Source organism: Peromyscus leucopus, unplaced genomic scaffold, assembly GCF_004664715.2.
Source record: "Peromyscus leucopus breed LL Stock unplaced genomic scaffold, UCI_PerLeu_2.1 scaffold_1546, whole genome shotgun sequence".
Taxonomy (NCBI): domain Eukaryota; kingdom Metazoa; phylum Chordata; class Mammalia; order Rodentia; family Cricetidae; genus Peromyscus; species Peromyscus leucopus.
The window spans coordinates 3,756-23,918 of NW_023504717.1; the positions used below are offsets into that span (position 1 = coordinate 3,756).

The 20,163-nt window shown below is 44.1% G+C and overlaps 1 protein-coding gene across 1 annotated transcript; it reads left to right on the top strand.

Moving 5' to 3' along the window:
* Positions 1 to 8,598: 8,598 nt before the first annotated feature.
* On the top strand, positions 8,599 to 16,753 carry LOC114689170 (mineralocorticoid receptor-like). Its single transcript, XM_028863565.2, has 3 exons — positions 8,599 to 9,224; positions 14,536 to 14,877; positions 16,323 to 16,753. The coding sequence occupies exons 2-3, from the start codon at positions 14,730 to 14,732 to the stop codon at positions 16,469 to 16,471; spliced, it is 297 nt and encodes a 98-aa protein (XP_028719398.2). The 5' UTR covers positions 8,599 to 9,224; positions 14,536 to 14,729; the 3' UTR covers positions 16,472 to 16,753.
* Positions 16,754 to 20,163: the final 3,410 nt, after the last annotated feature.

Here is a 20,163-nt window from a genome sequence, read left to right on the forward strand (position 1 = left end):
TTCCCTTGGGGTAGAGTTGATCTCTCCCCATGTCCCCACACACTCAAGGCATGGGGTGGCTTTGTTGTCTTTCTAGCAAAAGCTAGGGACATAACTCGGAACCCTGCTGATGGTGACTTCATGTGACCTGATAGAGGAAAGGAGCATGAATGGCATGATCTGGCTTCTTCTCTGGTTGCCTTTCCTTCTCTGCAGGAGAATAAAGGTTGTGTGCAGCGGCTCCCTAGACTCCGCTGTCCAATCAGAGTAGCTCAGCCAGTAGCCTAAGTTTTGAGACCTGTCCCATGTTTATCATTCTGAAATGGGGAATTAAAAGGAAAGGTGATATTCCTGTAGTTTGTCAACTGGACCCAAGCTAGAGTCATCTGACAGGAGGGAACCTCAACTGAGAAGATTGGCCTGTGGACAGGCTTGGGGTGCATTTTTTTTTGTTAAGGATTGATGTGGGCGGGGCCAGCACATTGTGGATGGTGTCACCCCTGGGTAAGTGGTTCTGGGGTGTATAAGAAAGCAGAACGAGCAAGTAAGCAGTGTTCCTTCATGGCCTCTGCTTCAGTTCCTGCTTCCAGGTCCCAGGTTCCTGCCTTGAGTTCTTGCCCTGACTTCTCTAAGTGATGGAGTGTGGCCTGAGAATTTTAAGCTGAAATGAACCTTCTCTTCCCCCAAGTTGCTTTTGGTTATGGTGCTTTATGTTTTCCACAGCTGTGAAACCTAAGACAGATGGTGCCAAGGCTTCATTTGCAAACTTCCTCCAGTATGTTCTGCTGCTAATGCTCACCCCAGTCTAACATCTCTGGACTACCAGAGTCTGACAGTTGAAACCCATCATTTCTTACATTAGATTAAAATAAGCACAACATCCCTTTAAATCAATATTGGGCTATATAGATGAAATTAGAAATTTCTGCCTGCCTTAAATGACTGTAATGCGTAAGCTTTTTCAGATCTATCAGGATTTAACATTGTTAATTCTTAGGCTAATAAAATTTATTGCTGAAGGTTTGATGTCCCATTGGAAATAATTTAGGACCAGACAGAAGTAATTTGCTCTAAGGATAATTTATGTCAGGTTTGAGTAATTTTATGGGCTGGGTTTATGAGGCAAATGTGTCGGAGGCTGATCCTTTACTACATTTCCAGGGCTTACCATGAGATGACCCTCCATGGTGATAGGCCTTCTCAGTGTCCTGGTGCGGCAGCTGTGCTTATTAACGTGGTGACTAACAGACTGAAGGAGGACTCGCTTCATTTCCTCATGCCTCTTAAAAATATAAAGCACCAGGGTTGAGTCCTTTATGAAAGGAGCTAGAAGTGAGTGTAATTGGAAGTACTTATTAAGCCGCATAAAAAGCTAATTATTTGGCTAGAAATGTGTGCACAACTTTGCTTCTGAAACCGTAAAGCTAGAGGGAGAAAAGAGCGATGCTGTGGTGTGAAAGATTTAAACACGTCTATGTCATTATTTCCAGAAACTTCTCCCACTTTGAACATCTGTCAGGAATTGAGACTGAAACTCAGTCTCTAGTTGAAGGTTTGAGAGATACAAAATGTTTGCTTGAAAAATATATGATTGATGTTGGATGTGATTGATTTCTGTCTCCTCCTTTGGAGTTTTCTGTCTCATCATGATCATTGGTGTAGTCAAGTGTTTTTATACAGATCTGACAGTTGTCTAAGGATTTTCAAGTGGTATTGTTAGGAACTAGACAAAGTGTCTAGAACCAGTTCTTGTCTGTCCTGGTAGTTAAAGCACATTATTTTACAGGAAATCAAAACAAGGAAGTTATGTCATGTTTTGATAAAAGCAGTGTAATAAAATTAATAGTTTTTTCTGGATAAGAAGGGAGAGAGGAAGCTCAGCATTTAACTCTAGATACAGAGATGCCTTCCTCCGTGGGCTTTTGTTATTTTCAGTGGTCACATAGCTACTCTCTGATCTTAGAATCTGTTGCATTTGTGTTTCCTGATTTGGTTTGACATTCTCATAGCCAGCTCTGTGTGGTCCTTTACCCATGCACTTGTTCCCTAGGACCAGGGCGGAGTGTGCCGTGAAGTGGGTGATTTTCTTACCTAGCACTCTTTCAGGTGCTTGTGATGAATCTGCTTGAAAATCAGATTCAATTTTGACTCTTTTTTTTTTTTTTTTTTTTTTTGGTTTTTTGAGACAGGGTTTCTCTGTGTAGTTTTGGTGCCTTTCCTGGAACTCACTCTGTAGACCAGGCTGGCCTTGAACTCACAGAGATCCGCCTGGCTCTGCCTCCCGAGTGCTGGGATTAAAGGCATGCACCACCACCACCCGGCTCGATTTTGACTCTTAAAAGTTGTACTCTTGGCTAAGATCATAAAATAGAGAAACTGCATGGCTTAGTTGGTAGTGTTTGCCTAGCATGCACGAGGCCTTGGATTCTATTTTAGTAATGCATGCATGGGATGTAGTGGCTCATTACTGTAATCCTAGCACTTGAGAGGTCAAACACACCGTACTGAGTTTGAGTAGGTCAGTGCTCTGAGCAGAAAGCAGCTGAGGTTGAGATTGCTTTTTTCTTTTCTTTTCTTCTTTTCTCTTTCCTTTCCTTTCCTTTTTCTTTTCTTTTCTTTTCTTTTGAGACAGGGTTTCTCTGTGTAACAGCCCTGGCTGTCTTGGAATTCACTCTGTAGTCCAGGCTGGCCTCGAACTCACAGATTAAAGAAGTGTGCCACCACTGCCTGGCTCCAAAAGTATTTTTCTATTAGAGTCTAGCTTTATTTGTAGGTTACAATAAATAAATTTTAAGTACATGGTATGTATGGGGAAATTTGGGGGGAAGGATGACTGTGTTACACATAAAATCACATAAAAAGAGGTTAATTACATAGAAGGAAACACTTATCAGACATCTGATTATTAATTTTAAGATAATTACCCAGGTGTTTGAGGGTAGATATGGAAGCTCTTTTTGTCTCTACTGACGCTCACCGAAAACTGGAGGTTGGCCTGGCTTTGCCTGGCTGCCAGTCACTGGGGTACAGGGAGGAGGAAACAGCACCAACTTGGTGCCAACTCACTGTGCTAGTCTACCGCCTTTATACAGGTGTGTGTGTGTGTGCATTCACACCTCACGTGGAGGTGTTCACACCTCCACACCCCGCGCATATCTGTGTGCCACCTTTATATAAGTGTATGCATGTATTCACACTTCCATGCCCCTGCACACTTCTGCATGTGTTCACACTTCCATGCCCCTGCACACATCTGCATGTGTTCACACTTCCATGCCCCTGCACACATCTGCATGTGTTCACACTTCTTCCATGCCCCTGCACACACACATCTGCATGTGTACTCCTTCATGCCTTCACAGGCCCGCAAGTTCCTGATTTATGGGAGAAAAGGTAAAAATGAATGAGGAACACATCAGCATGAAACGGCCCCCAACCTTGCCCGATGTGAAAATAGCACTAGCTGTTTAAAGTTAGAATGAACTATTTAGCTAGGCTTCACCGTAGAGGCTGGTCTGCCCTCCATGCTGTAGACTAACCTCTGTGCAGCTGGGCATCTGATGAAGAAGGGAGAATGTCTTTAGAGTACGCATTGTTTGAAAATGTACTTGGACCACTGGGAGCAGGCTCTGTGAGCAGACAATCTCGAAGGACCAGAGAGGCATGCCGGAACCTGACCGGTTGCAGGAGAGGCTCCTTGCCCTCTCTGCCTGCCCCTCCTCGAAAGGCTCAGTATGCCTGGGTTAAACCTCCTCCGATTCCCGGCAGTACACATCATTCCATGGACTCATCCGGGAAACCATCTTTGAGAAACCCCGTGTAGATTTCTTGTTGCTGTTAATTCACGTTATTAATTTGTCATTTATATCTTGTTAGCCTTGGATTTTCCCCTCTTTGTGGATTGTATCAGTTATAAAAGACTAATAAATAAAAGAATAGGTCACAGTCTCGGAGGAACTGCTTTCTGACCCAAATAACTTGGCCACCGTAGGTGTGACCAGGACCTAGTGAGCTCTACAAAGCAATTTGTGTAACCATGAGAGGCAGAGGACGTGATGGTACCAAGGAAGGATGCAGAAGGAGGCGTGGCACCTGAGGGTGTGGGAGCCAGAACTAGCATAGGACAGACTGGAGACTTTATGGGCGAAAAGTTGAAAATCAGTGAAGAGCACATCACTGTGAAATGGCCCCCAACTCTGCCCGGTGTGGAAATAGCACTGGCTGGCTTCTCTCTCCGCAGAGCCTTTCGGCTGAGAGCAATTTCAACTGCCTGTGTTGAAATAGTTTCTTCCCGCACACGGGTGGTGAGCAAACCAAGAAGGGTTTTAATGACTACACTCATGGGTGCAAACTGAAGGTGGCAAGATTTTTGTCTGTCTGTTTCGGGTCCTGATTATGGATTCAGGATCTGTGGAATGCGAATGGGTGGGTTCTCCCTGTCCGTCTGTAAACACGCCGCCGAGCTCCCCTGAGAAGCAATTAGGTTTGCTGCGGTTGGAGAAGCTTCGAGCACTTGCTGTGGTGATGGGAGTCTTCCGAGAGAGGTAGTGATGCTCAGCAGAGGGGCCTTTGAGCATGTTAGCATCGTCGGCCCGGAGCTGCAGCCGAGGAACAAGTATAGACTCTGGGGGTACTGTAGGTTTGAGAGCTAAGGAAATGTTGAGCATCATTGTGGACGTAATTGGTTGTGGCAAGGCCACGGGGTATCCCTTCCTTATTGAATAAAATTGGACGGCTGGGATTCCTGGGTCATGGATGAGAGGCTGACCATTAAAATCTGCAGCACATGTAAAGGTCACTTTTAGGTACCTGCTGTTTGCAGTAAGTAGTGTTTGGTGGGTAAGTAACCTTTTAAAAAATTGACCTCTTGTGAACATCCGTGCATAGATTTTTGTTTCTTTTTCCTTTAAGATAGGATCTCATGCAACCTAGGCTGGCCTTGAGCCCTCTGTGAAGCAGAGGATGGCTGACAATTTTTTTTTTTTTTTTTGAGACAGGGTTTCTCTGTGTAATAGTCCTGACTGTCCTGGAACTCACTTTGTAGACCAGGCTAGCCTCGAACTCACAGAGATTCACCTGCTTCTGCCTCCCAAGTGCTGGAATTAAAGGTGTGTGCCGCCGCCGCCGCCGCCGCCGCCGCCGCCGCCGCCGCCACCGCCACCGCCACCACCACCTGGCAAATTTATTTGTTTATTTTATTTGATCTGCTTTGGTGTTTTGCCATGGGTGTTGGGTCCCCTGGAACTGGAGTTACAGACAGTTGTGGGCTGCCATGTGGGTGCCGGGAATTGAACTCTGGGTCCTCTGGAAGAGCAGTCAGTGCTCTTAACTGCTAATCCATCTCTCCAGCCCCAGCTTGGAACTCTTGATAAGTGCTGAGTTTTACAGGCATGCGTCACTGTGATACCTGGCTCTATAGATTTTCTATATAAAAGTGAGATTTTGTTTTCTGTTATAAATGCCCAAGAGTGCAATTGCTGCAATCTGACAGTTATATGTTTAATATTTCCAGTAACTGTCAGCTGCCAGTCTCTTTTCCAAAGTGGCTGTGCCATTTTACAGCCCTGCAAGCTGTGTCTGAGTGACCCAGCCTCTAGTTGGGTCAACAGTGAACCTACATCAAGGAACCAAGGAGCGTGGTGGCATTTCTTCATTTAGCATGCTCACAATAGTTCACTGAAAAAAATTATTTTATGCCGGGCAGTGGTGGAGCATGCCTTTTGTCCCAGAACTTGGGAGGCAGAGGCAGGCAGATTTCTGTGAGTTCAAGGCCAGCCTGGTCTACAGAGTGAGTTCCAGGACAGGCTACAAAGCTATAGAGAAACCCTGTCTCAACCCCCCATATATATATATATATATATATATATATATATATATATATATATATATTAATAATAATATATATAAAATTAATTTTTATTGCTCCTGTATTGTCCGTCACCTGGCTGTTGGAGTGACAGCTTAGTGGTGATTTCTCCCTCAGTTTGAGTTGTCATTGGAACATGCACATTTTTATGTTATGCTTGAGATGTGGGACCTCATTATGACCTTCTGTTTTAGATGGCTTAAAAAAATACACTGCTCCTGCATGACAAAGCGAGTTTGCATGTGTCATTATCTTTTTTTTTTTTCTTTTGAGACAGAGTCTCCTAATGTAGCCTAGGCTGGCTTTGAACTTGTCATACCCCCGGCCTTTGCCTCCTGAGTGATGGGATTACAGTCATGTGTCACTGTGTGCAGTGTGAGTCAGCTTATTACTGTCTGTGTCTGTAAGGGATGTGGGTTCAGGGCGAAGGGGAAAAAAGAAAGAAAACAACGTGTGTTTCCGGAAGTTGACTTGTCTGTTCCCATACTCAGGGGCTTCATGTGTTTGTGGGATTCTCAGCCCTTTGAAGTCACCCAGTGGGGCTAAAAGCGACAACAAAACCCAGTGACCTCCTCCTCCTCCACTGCGGTTCTGATTCAGTTGGCCAGTGGGGGTGAGGCGTGGGTACTTTGGAAGTTTCCCAGATGACTGTAACCTGTAGGGAGAGTTGGGAGCAAGGCCCTGTGGACGAGCAGCTTGGAAATGCAACATCACGCTGTGGTTTCCTACACTCAGACTCATCTCTAGCCATTCTTGGTGGGATGGGGAGGGTGAAAGGCCACAAGATAAATTTGGTCCACTTTCCTGGAGAAGAAGTTTTTCCTTCATAGAAAAATGGTATTTTCAATTAACCTCCAACCTGAGGCAAAAGTCAACTTCCGTTTTATAAAGTAAAGCATAAAATCTGCATCTCTCTGCTTCCTACCCTCCCCATTTCCCCCCCTCTCTCCCCCCTTTCCTCTTTCTCCTTCTCTTCCTCCTTCTTACTGTTCCTCACACCCCGCTCTCCAACCCCAGTTGCTATGTAGCCCGGGCTGGTCTTGATCTCCTGCCTTTGCCTCTCGGTGCAGAGATTACACATGTGGACATGCCCTGCTATTGTGCATTTTTGTTGTTGTTGTTGAGACAGTCTCACTGTGCATTCTGTCTGGCCTTGAACTCACAGCCCTCCTGCAGCACCTTCCAAGTGCTAAGTGCATGCGCACTTTGAGAAGCAAAAGCCTGGTAAGGATTCCTGGGAGTCCGTCCTGGCGAGCTCCTGTGCCGACATGGCGTCTTTACAGGACTCGGCCACTGGGGTGGTTTGCAGAGGCCTGAAAGGGGGCGGGGGCAAAACGACTGTTAAGCAGTGTTTATAACCATTGTTAAGTCACCTAGGTGACTGGACGAATGTGATGTTTTATGGCATGAATCATTTTTATTTAGAAGACTTTGCCTTTTCATCAAAGCATTTCTTGTGAATAAAGAGATTTTTTTTTCTTTTTACACAGTGCTTCTTGCCCGCCCTCCCCCGCTTCTCCTTCCCCTCTTTTTATCTTTCTTTAGCTTGGGGTGACAAGAGTCCCATGACTCTCGATTCTGAACCTAGGAAACACTCAGTTCCTTCTTGGAAGGTTAATCTGCTAGGTAATGAGGATGTCCTCGGCTACATCGTTTGAGCTCCCTCACCAGCCAGCACGGATGAGCGCTGTCTTCAGCTCGGCACTTGATAACGTCAACTTAATAGTCCGGTTAGGGACCCGGGTTATTCTGTGGGGCTGCTTCTGACATGTGAAGCATGCCGTGTGCTTCTGAATCGAGCACTCCTTCCACACTAAGAATTCTCCTGCCGAGAAGTTCTCCCAGAGATGGGCGTGTCTCACCCTCCAGGCTTGCACTCTGGCAGAACTAACAAGTGTGCACATGAGTGGCTCTCTCAACATATGTTGAGGGAAAAATTAGCATTTCCCTTTCCTTCACATATTAGTCTGATTCTCTGGAAGGGATAAAAAAAAACTTGATGAAACGAACTTAGGTAATTTCAGCATCCTAGAAGCCGTGTGCACATTCGCTTGAACGTTCCCCATTAGAATATAAGTCGGTGTTGTGTGTAAATCGGGCCTTCCAAAGAACGACGGCAGTTGTTTCCTTCTGTTTCTGAAGAGATTGGCTTTGAAGGCAATGGTGGTACGGCTCATGTGAAGGAGAGCATGCGGGCAGCAGCTAGACTGCCTGCCTGGGTTCTAATCCTGCCTTTGGCACGTGCCGCCTGGGCAAGGTACTTCTGCTCTAGTTCCCCTTATTTAAAACAGGAGTAAGATTTTGATTGAGAGAACAAATGAATACGTTGAGAACTCAGAAGTAATGCATAGCGCGTGAGGAATGCTCACTAGAGTAGCTAGTGTTTTAATGGGAAGAAAATGCAGCTGTCTTTCGATTTCTGCACGCGTGACATGGAGGTGGAAATTCCAGGGAAGGCTGGCGAGGAAGGGGCTGTCCCAGCAGAATGGCTGGGGGTGGCACAGGGACGTGGGGGCAGGGGGGAGAGGTGTAGGGAGCTGACCTGAGGCGACCCGGAGGACAGGCATCGCAGGAACGCGGGTCCTGTCAGAACATCACCTCAGAGTCTGCAACCTGCATAATGTTTGCCGCAGGCCAAGGGTGTAGCTGGAGTTTTCCTGCCTGGCCCACAGTCAGGACAAATCTCTGTCACCCGCCAGTCCCACAGCCGCTCAGAGACTGTATTTTAAATTTGGAACCGAAAAAACAGTGCTGTACCTTATGATGAGATTGCTTTCTTAATGGGTAGAGTTTTTCTTCATAACACTGAGAATTCTTTCAAGTATGTGTTCTGAAGTCACAGTATTTGCCCTTTATGCATATTTTTGAAAAACATTGCTCAGATTATGTCTTACCAGGCTTACAAGGATAAGGGGTTAATCCCTATGTTTCAGACAAATGTGAACACAGTAGCTCCTTTAACATTGGTGAAGACTGGAATGTACCTCAGAGGGTCTCCCTGACTTCCACCATGGGGCTCCAGATCTCCAGAATTCATTCAGTCACTCATTTCTACCTTAGAGCTAAGTTGCACTTGAGCACCAGGTCACCTGCCACCAGGACCTCAGGCTGTTTGGAAAACAATATTGAATGTTCTTATGAGTATTGAATTGCAGCCTCTCTCCATATCACATTCCAGGGTGCTCAGAGGAAATGCTCCTGGTGTCTGCTCCAAATCTTTGGTCCTTTAAAGTCTTTGTGTCTTATCACCCTTAGTGAAAAGAGAAAACGAGGTGGTCAACGCAATTCAGAAAATGTCCCTAAGTTTTCAAAGCACGACTGGGTTGGAGGAGAAGACAAAAATGAAATAAAGCTGTTTGACCTAACGCAGAGCACTTGGGTAAAGTCCTGTTCTCTCTCATCGTTGATTCATGGATTTATGGGTGGAGATTTTCAGGGTTGTACACTGTGATGACTTCCCAAGGTCCCTTCAACAAGGTGTCTAGTAGGAATGCCACAAATCACCACACTGCCCAGCCACTCTGCACAGACCCTTGTCCAAAGTGCCAGATGGAACTTTAGAATTAGGGGACAGCTTCGGTCCCTACTGTCAAAACTCTCCTCCACCCATCCTCCTCCTCTTCCTTCTCCTCCTCCTTTTTTTTTTTTTTTTTTTTGTACAAAAAGAGCAGACATTTCAGCAGAAGACAGCTCTGATGTTTTCCCATTGCCTGCAGGTGAGCACTGAGGATGATTCTCTGACTTCCAAGGCCCTTCTTACTACCAACTCCAACCTGGCTGCACTGAAGAGATATTGTCTCTGCTTTAAAACTCTAGCCCAAGATGGAGCCTTGCCCATGCATATGTCTGTGTACATACATATTCCTGACTCTTACTAACATTAAAAATAAAAAAGGAATGGGGGAAAAAGAACAGTGTACTCATAGAAAATAACAACGCCATCGAAATAACTACGCCCGGACCCCGGAATAGTGTGTAGGCATCTCCTACAGGGAAGCCATAATGCAGAACCTTATTTTGTGGAACCCCAAACCCTGTTCTTACTTCTTCACATTCCTTGCAGCCTCACCACTCAGTTCTGGTTCTGGTCTAAGGGACTCTACTCTTGGGAAAGTCAGTAGTATTTGATTATGGACGTATCCCCACTTCCAGGTGACAGCTGGGGCGGATGGAGGCACAGTGAGTCATACAGAAGGACAGCAGAGATGAGACAGCTTTCCGCCATTGTCTTTTTCTCCAAATATGTTGTGGCACCTCACCCAGAATACAACCCCGGCAGCTTGTATGAACCTAATCAGTTTCTGGACTCAGCTTCCTCAAAACGGTTCTCTCTTGTCAGGCTAAGATTTCCCATCAACATTTCACTGTCTGCAAAACAGTACTCCCTATACAGTAGGTGGGTGTTAGTTATTTGCTGAGTACTTGGTAAATGTGACCTGTGAAAACAGCAACAAAAGCATATTGATCATGCTGTAATGTTGTCTGTGGGTAGCGTTATACACCAGAGAATTAAGATTCACTAATTCAGAATTTCTTACAAAGTGGTGAGAGGTTGAGTTTACCTCTGCCATAGCACATGTCCTGTAAAATCAGTAATGCGTAGGACTTTGTTAATTACATAGAGGGGTCTGTAAATATGTACAGATCCTTTTTAAAATGCCATTTTCGACCTTATTAACTATTGCAGGAGTATTTGGAAACAATTAAGAGATGCTACTCCTTTATTTTCCATTGAGAAGCTAATTATTTCTTCATGAAGGCAACTTGCCCTTAGCCCCTCCCCCATCCAGTTAGTGCGTGTTGCCTTAAGAACGATTTAGATGCTCTTTCCCCCCTATTAGTACAAATTAAGATGGTTTTGCTGTATAGCCAATTAATGTCCTCTGTAAAAGGTGACATTTCTTCTCTTGGTGACATGGCAGAGAAATGCTGAGGTCTGCCAGATTTTTCATTCCTCCTCTGGCAACTAAAAGAAAATCAAGTCTTGCACCCAAAGCATAATCATGTTTTTGTGGCTGAAATCAACACCCAGAGTCAGGGAGTGCTGCTATTGCCCTGCGGGATGCAATTACATTTGGCCTGGGAACCAATAGTAAGAACAGCTGCAATGATGATGATAATAATAAAAATAATAATAATCCCTGCACAGCATCTCTAATACCTGTTGCCAAGTCTTTAATTTCCAGTTGATCACCATTTCTAACATGGAAGAAAGTTGAAGTCATACAGGTAGTTGGAGATCTCCTGGAAGATGCAAGAATGGCTTCATTTCTAGGTAGCCATCACTGATTCAGATTGGTTTTTGTCTGAAGGGTATTCAGGAGTTCTCATATCCCTCGGAGGTAGCACAAACCAAACAGGATGTCATGTTACACAAGAATCCAGGGCTTCAGCAAGTCTCCAGATCACACTGGGAGATAGTTCCAATCTTTGTGGAGTAACACAGAGGTACTCCCAGCTTGATGCTCTGGTTATTGGCCATGGACAGGAAGCAGGCCCTTCCATTTCTGGATCCTGGAAATTAATTCACGGAGAATCTACGGAGGTCTGTTTCCTAGCAGGGCCAGCAGATAGTAGCTGCCAAGATGTTGCCAGTCACGCCTTGGCACCTGCGGGGAATCCCCTGAGCACACTCTAGTTTCTGTAAAATCCAATACAGATAAGTGAAACCCCTCTTTCAAGTGAGTCTAAGTGGGAGTGGGAGGTATTTACATGTATGAAACATTCACACCGAGAGATAGAGAGAGACAGAGAGACAGAGAGAGAGAATATGAGTGTACTACTATTGGCTAATATCTAAGATGGAGTGTTGCCTTGGCCATCTGGGCCTGTGAGGTCCCCAAGCCCAGGGGCCATTAATTTCAGAGAATTTAGTAAGGAACTGTACCCCAAAACAAGGTTCATTTGAATAATAGAAACATGTTCATTAAGGATCTTTAGCCCAAATTGTTTCTATATGATCGGCAAACATCTTAATGATGCACGTGGATGTGAAGCCAGTGCTCATAGAGCATAAACTAATGCTGAGAAGTCAGAGAGGAAGGAATAGAAGAGAGACTGCATGGTATGGAAGTAGAAGTGGGACCTGGCTGAACTCACTGGCTCACGCTGGTGTGCACTAGCTCTGAAAGCTTGAAAAGGTATTTCTCCTTTGGCCCCTCTGCTTCTTCATCTGAAAAAAGTGGAAATAGCAATATTGCCTAGTCACAGGTCCTAGTGAACATTGGACTTCTTAAAATATAGAAAGTCTGCTGAACTGTGCTTAGAGACTGGGTACTCAACAAGTGTAGCTTAGTATTTCAAGTACAACATTTTAAGAGTGGTAAGTTCACAAATGGGTCATTACACAGTAGAAATTTTGCAGAGGAATAATTAGTGACTCAAAAACCTTATCTGAAAATCTCAGAAGCTTGACTACATTTCTCACAGGGAAATAAACTGAGGCTTCATGTATGTGATGTATTGTGAAATTTGTTAATGTTTAAAAATGAAACACTTATTCAACAAATATTTGCCGAGAACTCGTGAGTTAGCAACACAGTACACAGTATGATATTGTAAGAATGCATACAACGTCTTCACCATGCTCCCTGGGCCTTCAGAAAAGATACTGGATGCATACATGTGGCTGAAGAATCCACACAGTGTTTCAGTAAAGACAGATTATCACTCAGTTCCAAGTGTTCACAAAGTCACAACATGAATTAAGTGAAATGCTAGACACAATGCTGATAAACTGCTTGGTAACTACACCAGAGAAGACATTCAATATTCTTTATGATATTAATAGCATTGACCTTAAATCAGATGTGAGACATCAACACAGCAGTATGGACCTAAGACATAAAACAAATATAAATTTTATGATTAATTTGCAATCAGATATCACTTTTAATGAGATGAAAAAGCAGGCGTTGCGTTCCCACTGAGTCAGAATGTGTCTAGCATCAATCAGTCTCAGGAAGTACAAGAAAACTCTAGTGAGCTCATTCTTGGTTTTGCTTTCTGCTTTTGGAGATAGCATCTCATTGCAGTCCATGTTAGCCTTGAAATTATCTGATGCCCAGGATGGCCTTGAATTCACACTGTTTCTCTTGCCCCAGCCTCCCAAATTCTGAGATTATAGACGTGAGCCACCACACAGTGTCTAGAATGTGTGTGTGTGTGTGTGTGTGTGTGTGTGTGTGTGTGTGTGTGTGTGTACACGTCAGTGGAAGCCAGAGATCTATCACATTGCTGTCTACCGTATCTTTCAAATGGGATCTCTCATGGAGCCCCATTTTCCAGTCAAACAACCTGAGACTCAGAGACGTTTCTATGGCACAGAAGCTTCCTGGATCTGATTGCCCTCATGACCAGTGGCTGCTCCAGAGGGCTCCTTAGCTCTGCCAGATTCACTGATCCACCAGCATTTGTGATTATTTAGCTCTTTGATTTTTCTCTGGATCTAGTTGACTGGTTGCTTTGTTGATAAGTTCTGGTGTGTTTTCATTCACACATTGCCTTGAAGCATCATGATTACCTATACCACAGTGTCTGAAGCTTCCTGTCAGCGGTATGTGGATAAGAGACAGCAGCCCTTAATCTAATAATGTCGGAATCGGAATCCTCTGCCTCAAATCATCCAGTGATGGCCAGAGTTTATCAACAAATGGTTGAAATTTTTAAATTCGTTTGTTAAACTTCTTATGGGCAGAAATTATGTCTTAGTTTTCTATTAATCCTAGTCCCAATGGTTAATGACCATGTAACAGAGGTGAGGTGCCTGCTCCTGGATGATGGCTTCACTTTTACTGAGTTGTAGGTTTTTTCTGAGGTGAACATGATCAATATTAATAGCTGTAATTGTAAATAGAAATGATTATGTTTTACATCAAGTTCACTGGTGTGACATAGCCCTGTTCTGTAGTCAATGAGCCTGTAAGGCTGAGATTCACATTAGGATTAAACCGAAGCTATGTCTGGTTCGTGGAGAATCTTTACATCAATTGAAAGCATTACAATAATTGCAAAGTCAGTTATGACCACAGCACTAAGCTCAGTTTGGCTCTTCTGAGTAGAGAAAGTTCTTTCTACCCATTCTCATGTATCTTCCCAATTGCCTTTGCATTCACCTCTGCAAGATCCCAGGATGGTAGCATTTGAAGCAATTGCTCTTCCTCCAAACACCATTTCCTGTGATTGGACAAACTCTTAAATGCTATTCTAAAATGAGAATCACAGTAGTCACAACCCAAGACAGTTGTTAAATGGGGGATTTTGTGCAAGCCATTTAGAAGGTACCTGGCACTCAGCACTCCATGTATACTTGCTGTCATTCTTTGGTCGTGGGCCCCACTTGTACCCTGCAATGCAGTTTTGCATCCTATTCTGTCATCCCTCCTCTCCACTGTGAGACCAGGATGAGGTTCGAGTCAGCCTGCAGGTGTGTGCGGGTCTCCATGGGCTAGAAGGAAAAATGTGTGCCATGCGTCAAAGGCAGGAAGCAGCTGCTAGGAGCTTTACCTGGGAGCTTTGCCATTTGCCTCAGGTAACTAATTTGAAAGTACTCCTTTTGGTACAAGAATTCCTTAGGAGAGAGTATGCGTTGATTACAACTCAAGGACCTGTAGAAGTCTGCCTCATGCAGTGTGTTTGAGATGATATCATGCACATTTGCCTTTATCCCTTCCGATTTTTGTATTTGACAGCTCGAAAGTCAAAGAAGCTGGGGAAGTTAAAAGGCCTTCACGAGGAGCAGCCGCAACAGCATCCCCCGCCACCACCGCCACAGAGCCCGGAAGAGGGGACCACATACATCGCTCCTAGCAAGGAGCCATCCGTGAACTCCGCTCTGGTCCCGCAGCTCTCCTCCATCACGCGTGCTCTCACGCCATCCCCGGCCATGATCCTGGAGAACATTGAGCCGGAGACCGTGTACGCCGGCTACGACAACTCCAAGCCTGACACTGCAGAGAACCTGCTCTCCACGCTCAACCGCCTGGCGGGCAAACAGATGATCCAGGTCGTGAAGTGGGCCAAGATACTTCCAGGTAGGATGGCACACGGCTCAGGCTCGGTACTAGTGGTGCCCTGGGGTCCGCTTTGTGCAGCATCCTGACATGTCTGTCAAAGACACCAGAGTGGTGGGAGAATTCTGGATACTGATTCATTTCTTTCCTTCCAAGAATGCAGGTCTGTGGTTCTGTTGTTCCTAAAACAGGAGCACGACTGTTGTTCGCAAATATATAAATGAGGTACAATCCCTTCTGTTACTGAGGTCACACTGAGCTGGCTCCGGGCAGCACAGTACCCTAGTTCATCTAAGCTCAGGCCCAAGGAACTTAAAGCCTTGTAAAACACCCTGACCAACTCTTCCTGGTTAAAAAAAAATCCTGCTTGGGACTCAAGAGGTGGTCTGTAAAGTGCCTGCACATACCTGAGTTTAGATCCTCAGAAATATACATAAATATGTATATATTGTAATAATAATATATATATTATTAGATGTATATAATATTATAGGCCTGTCTTGCAGGCCTGTAATCCCAGCACCAGAGAGAGACAGAGGAACTCTGGAGCTTTCAGGCCAGTCAGCCTAGCTCCAGATTCAGGGCAAGACCCTCCCTCAAAAGATAAGGTAGACAATAACAGACAAGCCACCCCACATAGACCTCTGGCCTCTCCATATTGCACCCACAAGGCTGCACGTGCACCTGTATGCCAAGGCTGCACATGCACCTGTGCATACACGTGCACATGCATAATGTAAACCAGACACACACAAAACTCCTCCCTGCCCTCAGCACCCATAAAGCACCCTTGAACTCTCCACCTTGTGTTCACTTTCTGCCAGGCAGGATAGACCCTCTACAGAGGCGGCATGGAGAGATGTTTGCACACTGCGCTGGTTCATGAATTAACTGTGGTCAACCTGCATCCTGTGGGAAAAAAAGCGGGGGAGGGCTTCAACCCAAAGAACAGCACGTCACAGCTGGAAATAGGTGTGAGAAAAGCACAGGGGTCATAGAGCAGAGTGCCAGCTCTGCTGCAGAGCACGGTCAACAGCTCCTCTCCCAGGCATGGGGAGCAAGGAGTAAGATTTCTTAGGCACTACAAAGACAAAAAGACTACAGTTTTTCTGCTCTTGCGGATATGCAGATTGTGACAGTTAAACTCCCCCTAAAGCTGGCACCTTTGGCTGTGTGGGAATGAAGCAAGATTCGAAGGTGAATGCGATCCTGTTGGTTATCCAAGCAGAAGCTCGCTGGATGCTCCTGTGTGATCTGGCCCAGCCCTGCTCCACCGCCAGCCCACCCCCACACCACGCATTTGGTGTGAATTTAAAATGATGACCTGTGCAGAGCCAAGCACGCGTTCCCGTAGATGTCTGTGGAATTGATCCGAGTGTGTTAGAGAAAGGTGGTTAGGCGGAATTCTTCCTGGAATGTGCTCACATGCTAAGTGTCTTTCTGTGATTAATTGTTCTGTTCTCTAGGATTTAAAAACTTGCCTCTTGAGGACCAAATTACCCTCATCCAGTATTCTTGGATGTGTCTATCATCGTTTGCCTTGAGTTGGAGATCGTACAAACATACGAACAGCCAGTTTCTCTATTTTGCACCAGACCTAGTCTTTAATGAGTAAGTACCTATTAATTAGCCCTCATGAAACAAACTGCAGAATTATTTGTTATGCTGTTGTTTAAAATAATCTCTAAGCCAGATGTACAAGTGTGAAAGAATCTACTAAAACAAGCATTTTCAAAGGTTTAAAAAAACATTGAATTTTGAAAAACTTAAAAATCACCCTTTACAATGGTATAACATACACATGTCTAAGTCTAAGTATCAATAAATCAGTATATGTAACTGTTACATCATGTATGTGGGAATCATCCCAAAAGAACGAGGATCCAGTTGGCTCCGAGAACTCACCTGGTACAGTGCCATGATTAATAGAAAGCATTCTCTTTGCTATCTGCTCCAATTGAAAAGAAGCTCATTTCTAGGAAATGTGAATCTTTAAAGTGCCAGTTTTTGAAAGCATCGTAGAATGGTTCTTTTGTTAACTGTACACAGCTGCTCGATGTGTTTTCATGACAATCATAATTACCCTTCCTTTCAATCATAAAAGAAGCCAAAACCTTATTCTGCAGTGGAACATTTTTTCATTTTATGATGCATTTTAAAAGGCTGAACAAATTCTAGTCAGTTTTTTCCTTAACTGTGAATGCCTTCCTATTTTAAGTTAACCTTTTATTATTGTTTGCATTTCACATTAGCACATTTCTTATATGTTTATATTCAGCAGTACCTCTTTGTAATTGTTGGGTCAAAAAATATTTAAAAGGGAGCACTGAGATTATTAAAAGGGTAACACAGCCACCCACTAACATAAGTCTCTCTAGAGACATGAATATAGAGACTTCTAGAATGTGGGTATCAGATGACAAATGGGTGAAGGAAAGAGACATCATGCCAGGATACCACAGTGACCCCTGTTGTCGTCTTCGAGGAGCCCGGCTCACCCCAGTGCAGTTTGCCACCACAGGAATTTCATTCCAAAGAAAGTGTAAGAATATCACAGGTTCTTGAGACAACTGCTCTGGCAAGCCGTCAGATTAATCCAGCATAAATTTTCATTAAAAGTAAAGCCAATGAACTGGCATGCATATTATAAATTTACTTGTTTTCCTCAATGATCAGCTGTTAAATACATTATTAAACAGTAAGCCTGCTTTTAAAGGCTCTAAGGACGGTCCTTGTAACAGGAAGTGTGGGTGCCGCCTGAAGATCTGCGTTTGATTTTGTTCAGAACGGACTCAGCTCACCTGCCTAACCTTCTGGAGTATGTGTATCCAGTTTTTGTGATTGTACAATTTACCATTTAATACTTTGACATGTGCTGTTTCATAACCACCACCAGGCTCTACCTCCAGCACTTTTTCCTCATTCCATGCTAACACTCCAAATATTTTGAGTGATAACTCTTCATTGACCCCCTCTAAACTCTATGGACCTATAGTTTATGAGCCTACCTGTATTCTAGGCATCATGTAGGAGCGGAGCCATACAGTATTTGTGCTTTTGTGCCTGGCTGATTTTCACTGAACATAATATTGTCCATGTTTGCCCACACTGAAGCGTGTATTCAACCTCCATTCCTTTTTATGGCTTAACAGTATTCCCTTCTTTGTATGTGGTCAGTCCTCATTATTTATGGATTCTCTACCTGTGGTTTTGCCTGCTGGTGGTTACATCCAGTTTTAATCTCACCATGATCACACACAGTATCTTAGCCATCATTCATAGCGCATGCAGAATGCAAAATAAGTAAGTCTCTAAAGAGTGCAAATTGCAGCAGAGATCAAAAAAGACCGTCTTCTGCCTTTTGGGTTCAGCTCTGAGACTGTACGCCAGCTTCCTTTATGCTTTCTATTTTTTGCTACATTCTGTGCAGCTTTATGCTTTTCTTGGTGATGTCCCTGTTTAAAATGGCCAGAGTGCAGTGCTGGTGTGCAGTCTGGGGCCACTGAGCTCATCAAGGCTGGAACAGTGCCATGTAGCGAAGAAAGACGTACAGTCATGAGCTGCATTGCTCTGGCCATGAGCTCTGTGTTAGTGAGCCAATGGAGTGTATTAAATAAGGTATCTGAGTAGATGCACATGGAACAAGATTGTGTATAGAAGAGCTGAGAAAAAGTGTGCCCAGGAGCATAGTGGGACTTGGCCCTCAGCTTCCCCTAGGGAAATAGCTCCATATTCACTGATTCCATTTGCCTTGCCTTCACAGAACACAGCTGTAGAAACTATCGGAAGCTGAGTGTCTGTCTGTATGTGGCCCTTCGCCACCTTGGGCTGTGGTGGATGATGCATTGGTGGGCATGGGCACACAAATGCCCCTCAGGACACCTGTATCAGGAACTTTGCTGTGACTGTAATCACACTCCCTGACAAAAACACCTTAGGAAAGGCAGAGTTTATTTTGGCTTATGGTTCCGGAGGGACAGAGTCCATCGTGTGAGGAAAGGCATGGCGGCAGAAGGGAGTCGGCTGGCATACAGGCAACAGAGAAAAGGAACAGGAAGTGGGTAAGGCAAGGTTCCTCCTTCCAATGGTGTCATAACCTCCCTAAACAGTGACACCAACTGGGACTCAAATAGGAAGACACACGAGCCTCTGGGGGACATTTTCATTCAAATCTCCACAATTATCTGTTCTTGTTTTCAATTCCTAAGACTTTGGAGTAGAGCCTCTGTGCACATGCTAATTCCGCACTGAACTTTTTTAAGGACTCCTCAAACTGTATACACAGAAGTTGTAACATTTTTACAGCCCACCAACTGAAAACAGGCTTCTAGTTTCTCCATGTTCATGCCAATACTTTTTCTTTTGAATATTCACCCTACTAACTATGATCATTCATTATAGTTGGGCCTTGCATTTCCCTGGCAAATGGTGGTGTTGGCCAATCTTGACTAGCCATTGATGTATTTTCTTTGGAGAAATGTCAGGTCAAGGCTTTTTCCCCGTTTTTTACTTTACATTGATTGTCATGTTGTTCTTTGCTTGTGGTCCTTTATCTATTCTGAATGTAAAATCTTTATATGATGATTTGTAATTATTTACTACCATCTGTTAATATTTTTTCCCACTTTTTGAAAGTAGAAAGTGGTTTTTTAAAATTTGTTTATTGTTTTTGAGATAGAGCTCATGTACCCCAGGCTAGCCTTAAGCTCACTGTGAGCCTAGGATAACCTTGAACTCTTGATGTGTTTTGAGTGCTGGAGTTGTAGACACACCGCCAGTTTGTGCAGTACTGAGCACTGGATTCAGGACTTCATGTGCACTAGGCAAGCACTCTACAACTGAACCACATACCCAATCCTCAATGGAACTTTATGAATCACAGATGTTCTTAATTTTTGAAGTTGAATTCACCTTTGTTTCCTTTTGTGTCCTTTGCTTTTGATGCCAAATATTAATTTTAAAATGTATGCAACATCAGAAGATAAAATGTCCAACCAAGAGCCCAAGGAGAACCCCTTTGAACACATGAAAGTCAGGGGGGAAACGTCTTATTTTTGAAGGTTTAACTGGCCCCTTTTGTTGGCTTCAGACTCTGACAGTCTTTTTTTTAAAAAAAAAAAAAATCTGGTACCTAGCCTTGAACCTGAGCATAGTAGCTGCTCTATAAATATTTTGTGGGTAGATTAATTATTGAACAAATTAACCCACCTGTCTAATATCTGGCCTGAAGGGGTTTTTCAGAATTCACATCTCTGGTTACAAGAAAGAAGGTTGTGGGAGAGAAGTGTGATATCCAGCTGTGTGTGT

What these genes read in the sequence shown, in the direction of transcription:
- LOC114689170 (XM_028863565.2), top strand. Translation starts at nt 14,730, where the DNA reads ATGATCCTGGAGAACATTGAGCCGGAGACCGTGTACGCCGGCTACGAC. An exon ending in GTGGGCCAAGATACTTCCAG is followed by an intron (nt 14,878 to 16,322) that starts GTAGGATGGCAC and finishes TCTGTTCTCTAG; the next exon opens with GATTTAAAAACTTGCCTCTT.